Consider the following 10,565-nt stretch of genomic DNA (forward strand, 5'->3'; position numbering starts at 1 on the left):
ACAGTGAGGACATTTACTGCATTAACAGTAAACTCTGTTCTGGCACAAAACATTATGGCCATGGCATACCTTCATCACACCTTTTGATAACAACCCGGATAAATACTTTTACAAACATTATGGATTTTATGTGAGTTATGCAAGTTATGTAATGTGACAATTATTGCCTGTATTACTGTAATTATTTCAACAACAAAGGTGATTCTATCTTGCATTGTTTGCTCTTGAATTAACTGATTGCTAAAAGTACAAAACTGAAAGAAGATCATACTGTCGTGTTTTGGAGATCAAATCAAATCAATATGTACAATAATCTTATGTTTTGAAACAATGATTATATTGAATGAAAACATGTGGATTGTAATGAAAGCATGATATCAGTTTTTAAAAGAATGACTAGCGATATTACAAGTGTGATCAGTTTGGATTTTGTACTAAGAAAAAACAGCTGTTGAGGGGGTAAGCTATAAGAAACTAAGAGTGGGTGAAGTAAGAAAAATCTTGATTTTTGTTTTAGCTTATTTTAATGTTTGTTTTGTCTTTATTTTAAATTATATCAAGTCATCTTGAGGCCCTGCCCCCCGATTACAGTAAGAACCACTAATGTAGTCAAGTTGATTCAGTCATAATATTAACTGTTGCACTAAAAACCAGTTATTGCAGATATTACCTCATGAAGAACCTCGTCCCACTAGGGTCTGAAACAAAGCAGTAATGAAGTCTCCACATTTCAGTGATAAGAGCAGGTTTTTTAATGTACTTTAAGGACACAAGTACAAAGAGTGCATTGTTCTCTGAGCATAAGTGGCACACTTACAGTAATGTGTGCTCTCTTACAGGTGTCAGCCTCCCCGTAGGTAAACGCTGTCTCGCCGTGATGCCAGCCAATCGTGTGTTTTTCAAAATATTGTTTATATGTATTAATATTATACAACTTTAAGAGTACCTTTTCGTAATAGAGTGACTATTGTTTGCTATTTCTGATTATTATTAAAAAGTATTTTATAAAACATTTGACGTGTGTGTGTGTGTGTGTGTGTGTGTGTGTGATTTTGATCAAAGACTGGAATAGGTTGTTATATATGACTTATGTCATTTAGATATATACAAAGTATATATTAAGTTTCACTTTATTAATTGCACGATCATACAATTAACATAAATATTAAATATTACAGTTAACAAATCTGATTTAAAATAAGGTTTCAAATGTAGTTTAAAATCAGTTTAATAATATGTCCCATTTCATTTCAGTTACATGCAGTAAATTAAAGCATAAGTGTTTATTTCAAGGGGAATTGGATCTAGTCTAGTGCCATGCTCTTCATATAGTAAAGAAATTCAATAAAACATTCAGTAAATGCGATACAATATTTTTAGAATGATCTTTGTGTTTCTTGGGTTTTAATCTTTTCATGTATTCATTATTAACATTCCAATTGATTTGATGTATCTGATTTCAGTTTTAATGCAATATATATTCTGGCAATGAGTAATAGAATTTATGTCGTTTTTTGGAGCATGACTCTTCCCGAGGTTGGCGTTAGTGAAGTTACCCATGAGACTTTTCTGGGCCTGTTGGGATGGCAATTCTGTGGTTGCTGCAACTGGCCAAAAGCCATGTACTTTAGGGCATGACCATGTGGAAATACATTTGTGTTTAATATTTCCATTGACTTAGAAAGACAAGATCTTAAGGATCGGATAAGATATGTAGTGGTGAATTCAGGGCCACCTGGACACATGATCGCCATCCAAAAAGAAGGATCACCTAATATTTCTAAATAAATTGACAGTTTTACATTTTATAGCATCTGTGGACATAATAATAATAATAATAATAATGCGCCTTTACCAATATTTATTTATTTATTTGAATTGTGATAAGCAAACTTTTTGCGTGTCATTGACGTGTCAATACAGTTTTGTTTGTTGTGTGGCTTTCATTCTTTGCATTACTTTTTTATGTATTGAAAATTATGGGATGGAGGGGATGACCCTGCAGCGCGTGCTAGATTCACTCTTGACGCTGCAGTGCAGATTTCACGCCACACTTCAGAGTCACGTTTATAGTCGCAAGGGTTCATCTCTGCACCAATCAGAAGGCGATATGGAAATATAGGGCGTGTCTTGCATTGTTAAGCAAGTGACGATTCGGCGGTTCCCCTGGCAACAGCCATTTAAGCCAGTCGTGAAGGCGGAGCTGTTTGTAAACTCACGTTGCTCTCAGGGCAATCCAGTTTCCACAACAACAGAAGTATAAGCTTAGTTTTCACTCGTTAAGCGTCGTTTTACACACAAGCCTTAACAAGAGAGGGAGTTTGAGGAGAATTGTTCTCGGTGAGTATTGAAAAACGTGCATTTTGTGCTGTGGTGTGTGTTTATGGGAGAGTCTCGTGTTTGGCATCGTGTATCAGGTGCTGCAGTTGCGGGTTCGCGACATTCAGGCTCCGTACTGCATGTATAAACTATTCAATACAAGATCTACAACAATGTGCTGCTCTGGTTGGCAAGCTGTATTTTAAGATGTTGAGATGTTTTTTTATTCTGTATGGGGGTGCATTAAGGTCATAGCTTATATTCGTGGACTTGTTTACTTGTTTTCATGGCACTCTCTCAGTCTCTGCTTCTCTGATTCATTCATGTGCTGTTTATTTACCATGAGAAACTTTGTTTAGTAATATTTGGTAATTTATGATAAAGTTTTTGTTTGTTTGTTTATGAAACCTTTATAAGCCCTGTATTTGGTCTTTAAGTGAGTTTAAGTGCCAGGAGCTGCATTTCATTGGCTTGAGTCATAAATGTGCTCATGTTACACAAGACTATTATCTTTCAGGGTTTTGACTTTCCTTTATTTAATCCATGCCTCTGTCCTGCTCTCAGTCATTGCCTGGATCAGGGCTGTACAGATGGACTGAAATCCAACAAATCGGACCACCAGAGAAGATCCAACATGGGCAACAAACGGAAAGCCTCCAGTGAGCTCGACAGAGATTCAGGTTTGTCGTTTGTAGATTTCCTAGCTTTCCTAGTTTTGTATTATTAATTTCTCAGCTTACATTAACTACAAAGTAGATTTCACAGCCCTTGTTTTTTTCAAATGCTGCAGTATAATTATAACTAATCCCCTATTACGTATTATATTTATACAATATTGTGTATAATTACGTTGTTATATGTGTATAACTGCACATAATTACTGGGATCTACCCTTACAACATTTTCTCACTGTAGATGCCAGCTCAGGATATTTTAGTGCTTTGGACCAGACCGACTTTGAAGACATGGGACCAACCAGTACTGCAGCACAAAGCATGCCAACAGCTCCTCGGGTGCCTTTCATTCCTGGCTCACATCCAGGCATCTCTCCCATGATCGTAATGAACAACCTCGTTCTCAAGCAGGTATGACACATTAATACAATTCTGTAAGTGTCCTTGTGTCCGTATGTTGCTTTTCTGGAAAAGCTTTAGCTCATGACACATATCTGTTTGTTGCAGTTACGGTATTGTTTTGGTCTCAAAACTATATTTTCTAAATATGTTGGTAGTTACAGCTCATTTCTGCCATTTGCCTTGTGATTCTTGGATTGAATACTTTCCAATGCTTGCTACTCAGCATCTTCAGCTCACGAAATATTAACTAACAATAAGATGTTTGTAAATAATTTAAACTGATCAACAAGGTTTTATGTACTTTAAATCACTCAAAGTAATATGACTAACTGAAGTAGGCAAGAAAAATGTGAATTTCTTCTAATATTGTACATTAAATCTATATCAAAAACAGTCATTTATTAATATACTGTAAAAGGCATCTGAATTGCCCTTTAAAGCAAGTTTACCTACCATTTCAGAAATGGGTTTGGTTAAAGCGGAGATATTGATAAAAGGGGAGATATTTCACAACATGGTTTCTTTACTGAACCTAATTAATTTATTGGTGTGGATAATTAAATGTTTCCATGGTACACAATAGTAGACAGGCTTTGCCTAGGCTCTTATTGCCTCTTGTGTGTACAGTCGTTTTCCATACACACAAGATGTGATATAAATGCGCATTTCATGCCTGCTGCTGCTTCTTATTAGAGCTAGCAAGCGAAAACATGCTGCATAAATGAATGAGGCGATTACTATAAATATTGTTTTATAAATATTGCAGCTGGGTCAATGACATAAGGTTATCCACAATGAAGAAAAGGAAGAATCTAGTCATATACTATATAAAAAAATGTACTGTGTCTGTTTTTCAAAATTGTTAATTGATAATTCTTGTTTCAGCCTAACTCTGTGGCCCCTGCACTAAAACCTTGGCGCTTAAACACTTCACTAGATGTGGTTCCTCAGTCCCAGCTGCTTTTCCTACAGCCAGTCATGCCAGCTGGTGACTGTACCGGCAGAAGTTCTGACAAGCAGAAACATTCCAGAAAACATGTTCCCATGCAAAACACCTTTCAAAAAATTGGCCCACATCTTGCACAAGGGTCTACAGTCGACGAGGGTCCCAGTGCTATGAATAAGAGGTCCAACCACAGTCATGGTGTAAGACATCAACAACGCCGTTACGATGATAAACCTTTCCACAGTTCCTCTTTGAAGCAGGATGTGTCTGAGACATTTAAAGATTACGGTGTAGACCCCAACATTGCTTCACTGGGAGAAATTGGTCACACTGTTGAAGACATGGGTGTGGAAAACTCCTCATCCAGGCTTTCTGACCTTCAGGAGCCCCACACCACCACTTCACTATTCTCACTTTGCACTGACTCCTTCCTTGCTTCATTCCCTCCAAAGAGTCCCAAAGCTTCAGTCACCCAGAGCAGTGATGTGGAGAATATCCCAGAGGCCCTTTCTCCAAGCTCCAGCAAACGCAAACGCTTCTGCAACACGTATAACATTTTGAATCGGTCAGGACTGCTGGGCATCACACTGCGCACAAAGGAACTTATTCGACAAAATAAACGATCCCAGGCCCAACTTCAGAGTCTGCAGGCTCAGACTGACCTCTTCTTGGAGGCCATATGTAGTGGAGATCCCAAAGTCTGGACGAGATTGCAGCTTATCCTCCAGAAATCCAGAAACAGTGAAGAGACGCCAGTGGACACACTGGTGGACTCTGTAAGGGGTGCAGAGTAGGATATGACAGACGTGGGTTGTATGGTGTAGTAGCAGGTTCAGATCTTAATATTTCAGCGGTTGTATTCTGCAGTTTTTGCCACCTTTGTTCAGACCTTTTAAAGTTTGGCACATTTCTAATCAGTTGCTTAGTAAATTTTCAATGTCTTGTCATAATATCAGTTGGAAACATTAAAGATTTAAGTCTTCAATAGAGTCCAGAAATCTAGTTATCACTCCAAGTGTTATCTATCCAACATCATTCTTATTCTTGTGGTTTTGTCCAAAGTATATAAAGACAATGTTTAGGTTAAAACTGCATCTTTTTCAGAATAAACTGATTCAGTGATTCAGAATTTATTAGCAGTGTAGTCTCTATTTAAAAAAAGAATGCTATTAACCATTCTTTTATCTCAATCTAATTGGTTACTATTCGGAAAGGAGGCCTTAGAACACTGGAATGTAAAAATAGTTTCTGCTCAGAATGAATCAAAAGGGAAAAGAGTTCATTTCTAATCTCTGTATCTAATAAATGCCTTTGACAGAGATTTGAGTACTTATACTTAAGTGCACCATTCCCAATTGTTTTTAAATTCAGTTGAAAATGTGAAATTCAGGATCATCTTTGTGAAAATTTTTAAAAATGTGTTTGTAATAAACATTATTTGTATGTGTATAATGTGTTCTGAAATGCATCTCCAAGTAAATGTTCTTGTTATCTACGAGAAAGACCAATGGACGTTAAGGGTAAGATTACTAATAACCATTTGTGCTGGTCGGAGTGTTTTTGAAGTAGCATTTCAACAGTGGTTGTTATTTGTAATGCCTTGTGTCATATTATTGAGTTTACATTCTTAACAAAGATTTGGATGTGAATGATCAAATTGGCAAATGTACTGGTTGATTTTTTCCCCATAGCAATCTGTTATACTGCATGCAAACAGACTGTTTATTGTGTTTGGGAAAGCAGGTAATAAGCTTTGATGACAGAGGTCAGGTTAATGAATGCACTATGATGTCATAGCATGTACACTGTGCAAGTGTGCTTTGCTGTACACATCGTGTTGATTTATCGGAACCCATTACTGAACGACATATTTTTGCTGTAGAAATCTATGCAATAGTCTTGTTTAGTATTAGCATTGTACTGAAGTGCTGTTTTGTATTCTTTATAGGTGTCATTTGACATTTTATGTGCCTTCAAAAATAAAGGCTTTTTAAATATAAAATGTAAAATATTTAAAAAAATATGCCCTGTTTATTAGTTAAAGTTTGAACAATAATTTGTTCAGTGAATCATGGTTTAATGTGTTTTAAGTTTGAAGGAGGTCTCCAAGAAAAAAACAAAAAAAAGTCCTTAAAGTTGTGTTTTGGTTGAAGTCATTTTATACAAGGAGATTTGGTGGTAACCTAATTAGTTACAAATAAATAAAGCACAGAAAATGCTGTATTCTTCAACAGAAAGTGCATGTTCATTATCATTGCTATGCCCTGGTTATTAGTTAAAGTTTGAACAATAATTTGTTTAGTGAATCATGGTTTAATGTGTTTTAAGTTTGAAGGAGGTCTCCAAGAAAAAAACAAAAAAAAGTCCTTAAAGTTGTGTTTTGGTTGAAGTCATTTTATACAAGGAGATTTGGTGGTAACCTAATTAGTTACAAATAAATAAAGCACAGAAAATGCTGTATTCTTCAACAGAAAGTGCATGTTCATTATCATTGCACGCCATATTTTTCATGTATCTAATACAGAAACTTATTAATACAGAAATGTATTAATTCACAACAGTATAACAACTAAATAGGTGTTAGAAAAATGATATGAAAATAACATTTTAGCTGTGATAGTGTAATTGGCAATGCAAATGGAAACTTCAGCTTATAAATAACTAAACATAGTCAACTGATCCAGTCAAGATGGACGTGAAGAGTTAAGATGTTTTGATAAGATGCTCAATTCAGCTGCAGAGAAAGGATGTTGACGGCCATGTTTCAAAACGTCAAACAGGACTGAGCGGAGCAATCGTAAGCGTGCACTTATAATAAATGAAACGCTGGCATGAAACTTAAAGGGATAGTTCACTCAAAAATGAAAATTTGATGTTTATCTGCTTACCCCCAGGGCATCCAAGATGTAGGTGACTTTGTTTCTTCAGTAGAACACATTTGATGATTTTTAACTCCAACCGTTGCAGTATTGCAGTGTGACCCTCCATTATTACTAATTATTTTGACCATGTTGGAGTGCACAGAAAAAATAAGCACACAATTACTTCTTGGTTTGATCATGCTGTAAATCAGCATTTTTTTGCTAATCCGTCCTCCAGTTGAAATGCAAAAAGACATTTTAAAATAGCACCAAACTCAAAATGCTTTCTGCAAGCCTAAACCACAAAATACCTGCCATTTAAGTAACAGAAAATTATCTTGCAATCAAGTGTAGTAAAATAATGTTTTGATGGTATCAAGTACATGTGTGCTGTTCATAAATTAATTGAAAATTAAAGCCTGGTCTAGTATCAGAAATTTGTTTAAATGAACTGGGAGCAAACAGGATGAATTGAAATTTCAGAAATTTTAAACTTGAATGGAAGTGGTATCAAAAAGTTCATATAGCTGTAATGTTTAAATAGAAATGCAAAGTATGTGAAGACATACATTCAAAGTCTCCTATGCTAACTAAGCATCAAAAATACTGTAAAAACAGTCATATTATGAAAATATTACAGTTTAAAATAACTTCATATTACCAATGTTGAAAATAGTTGTGATGCTTAATATTTGTGTAAACCATTAGGATGATGAATATAAAGGTTAAATGAACAGCGGTTATTTAAAGTAGAAATATTTTGTTGCATTCTAAATGTCTTTACTGTCACTTTTGATCAATTTAATGCATTCTTGTTAAATAAAAGTACTAAAAGAAACCGAGCCAAAAGTATTTATTTCATTTATTATTTATGCATTACCTATGTTGATTTTTTTAATTGCAGTTCAGTACATTTCAATTTAAATTACATTTTACCTTCCTGTGGCATGTGGCCAATTCAAATTCTAACTAACCTAAATGTTACCCACATTTTAGCAGGCCACTTGTGTAATAGTGTGCTGATTAACTAGTGTGCGTTGTTTTGTAAATACCCTTCCATCCTTTAATCCTGGCCTCCTTCTCTGATGTTACCGCTGCGAATCACTGCTGCCCTGAACTAGGGCTGAAATTGAGTTTCAGTTTACAGTGATGACAGACATAGATATGGGTTTTACCACACCTTTGTGACATAACGCTCTCCTAATTTGCGCAGCGATGACAGAAATCCACTAAAAATGTAGATCAGTTGTGTGGGCTAATACAACTCAAGTGAACTGGAGCCCTTATCATATTTAATAACAGTTCCACTCAGGCCAACTTATGATAAACACACTGATATGGCAAGTTCTTGGCTTTTCAGTCATGTTTGTGATCATGGTAGACCTGCCAGTTCCCAGGTACGGTTTCAACAGTCTGAACTGGCAGGAAAAGGCCCAGAGCCCAACGGGAACCGAAAACATCAGTCAGGTTGGCACGCCAGGTCCCGCGACCCTCTGACAACTGCCCTTTTTGCAGCTCACACCAGGTTTGCCCTCGGGCTACAAGTAGAAGCTGTTGACAGCAGAAACCGGCGCTCACTAGTCCGATACCCAGCCAGACGTATAGCATTATAACCAGAAAGAACTGGAGACCTGAAATCAAACCTGAGGGAAGAAAAAGAAAGAATGTTCTTATCCAGGATATTTGAAGCAGGAAAGCCTCAAGAAAGACTGATTTAAACTTACCGAGGAAGAAGTAACCTGTCGAGAGTGGCAGAAGAGTGAGGAACGTCAGTGGGTTCTCAAAGGAAATGGAGTATTCTATCGTAAGATACGCCACCCCAATTACCAGTGAATACAGACAACAGCAGGATGTATAGATGCTGAACATAATAAAGTAGCGCATGTTCCTATTCCCAATACAGTTTCCTGTGAAAAAGCAGTGGTGGTCCCGTTTTAGAATCACTTTCTTACACACTTTGCAGAAGTGGCGTCCATTCAGGAGGTAGTGGGCATCAATTCGGTCCGGGCAGTCGGGTGAACAGACTGGAATAACTGTCTCGTTGGCACTCTCAGATGGGTACCATATAGTCATCGTGTAATTGCCCAGCGCGTTCCCCATGAGGAAGAGAAAGACGGCAATGTGGACCAGCATGGTGGGATTTCGCGCCACATCTGGACTTCGGAAAACAGTGGGCATGAAGAGGAGGAAGTGGAAGGTGAATGTGACCACGGTTGCAGTGTAGAAGTATGCAGGTGCAATCGTATTGAGTAGTCTGAGTTTTACCATCCTGAACAACATGCCTGTGTTAGATTAATAAAAAAATGTCTTAATTCAGAAGATGTATTTAACTGAAGATGATAAAATCATACATTTCGTCTTGGCTTTAGCATCAGCAGTTTATCCACATGAAAAATAACACTACTTGAACGAAAATGATGAAAGAAAGTCATTGACATACTGTAAACCTAATTTATACTTTATGATGCTTTAAATACACATATTTTTTAAATAAAAAATACATGGATAGTTTTCACTGTCTGTCAATAAAGAATTATACTGTGCCAACAAGTATCAAGCAAGTTCAAACGAAATTAACTGGAATGGTGCTCACATAATTTATACAAAAAATAATAATTTGGAAATAATAATTATTTTTGAAATTTCATAGGTAAATAAGGAGAGGTGTGAAATTTGTGCTCCAGTAGAGAGCCAGACGAAATTTCAGAAATAATCCATGTTTCAAACATGTTTCCTAAATACTCCCCCGCCTTCCATTGGTCGGCAAAACGGATAGTCCCGCCCCCAACTCACGCCATTGGTTGAGCCCATGTTGCTAAGTAGGACTAAACAAAAAATAAGCAATGTTGAAAGCCACAGTGTTTACACTTTTATATCCAGGAATACATTCATGTATCTTAAACGTCTTTGCACATGAAACTGTGACCGAATAAAGTATTTTAACATAGAAGACATAAATATATATAGGCCTGTGTGTGTGTGTGTGTGTGTGTATGTGTGTACCTGTTTTTCTATTCTGGTGGGGACTTAAACCTGAATACACACAGACTCGTGGGGACTCGTGTCACGGTGGGGACCTAAATTGAGGTCCCCACGGGTAAACAAGCTAATAAATCACACATAATGAAGTTTTTTAAAAATCTAAAAATGCACAAAGTTTCCTGTAAGGGGTAGGTTTAGGGGTAGGGTTGGTGTAGGGCAATAGAATATACGGTCTGTACAGTATAAAAACACCGGATAAAGTATTTTAACATAGAAGACATAAATATATATAGGCCTGTGTGTGTGTGTGTGTATGTGTGTACCTGTTTTTCTATTCTGGTGGGGACTTAAACCTGAATACACACAGACTCATGGGGACTC

General features: G+C 36.7%; 3 protein-coding genes across 3 annotated transcripts in view; 2 read left to right on the forward strand and 1 right to left on the reverse strand.

Annotated features, from left to right (window-relative positions):
- pgfb (placental growth factor b) overlaps nucleotides 1–895 on the forward strand; it is a 29,593-nt gene extending 28,698 nt beyond the window's left edge. Inside the window, exon 7 of the mRNA XM_016543508.1 lies at nucleotides 840–895. Within this exon, the coding sequence (XP_016398994.1) occupies nucleotides 840–861 (22 nt within the window). The 3' untranslated portion in view covers nucleotides 862–895. The remainder of the gene's footprint in view (nucleotides 1–839) is intronic.
- Nucleotides 896–2,190: 1,295 nt separating this feature from the next.
- On the forward strand, nucleotides 2,191–6,286 carry cipca (CLOCK-interacting pacemaker a). Its single transcript, XM_016543497.1, has 4 exons — nucleotides 2,191–2,340; nucleotides 2,884–2,999; nucleotides 3,235–3,404; nucleotides 4,281–6,286. Exons 2-4 carry the CDS (start codon nucleotides 2,954–2,956, stop codon nucleotides 5,133–5,135), a joined length of 1,071 nt encoding a protein of 356 aa, XP_016398983.1. The 5' UTR covers nucleotides 2,191–2,340; nucleotides 2,884–2,953; the 3' UTR covers nucleotides 5,136–6,286.
- Nucleotides 6,287–8,147: 1,861 nt separating this feature from the next.
- Nucleotides 8,148–10,565, reverse strand: part of zdhhc22 (zDHHC palmitoyltransferase 22) — a 3,716-nt gene continuing 1,298 nt past the window's right edge. Inside the window, exons 2-3 of the mRNA XM_016544213.1 lie at nucleotides 8,927–9,484; nucleotides 8,148–8,845 (exon numbers count right to left, since the gene is read on the reverse strand). Of these exons, the coding sequence (XP_016399699.1) occupies nucleotides 8,559–8,845; nucleotides 8,927–9,482 (843 nt within the window). The 5' untranslated portion in view covers nucleotides 9,483–9,484 and the 3' untranslated portion in view covers nucleotides 8,148–8,558. The remainder of the gene's footprint in view (nucleotides 8,846–8,926; nucleotides 9,485–10,565) is intronic.

The sequence above is a fragment of the Sinocyclocheilus rhinocerous genome, unplaced genomic scaffold (genome assembly GCF_001515625.1).
Source record: "Sinocyclocheilus rhinocerous isolate Xijiao unplaced genomic scaffold, SAMN03320098_v1.1 scaffold1635, whole genome shotgun sequence".
NCBI classification, from domain to species: domain Eukaryota; kingdom Metazoa; phylum Chordata; class Actinopteri; order Cypriniformes; family Cyprinidae; genus Sinocyclocheilus; species Sinocyclocheilus rhinocerous.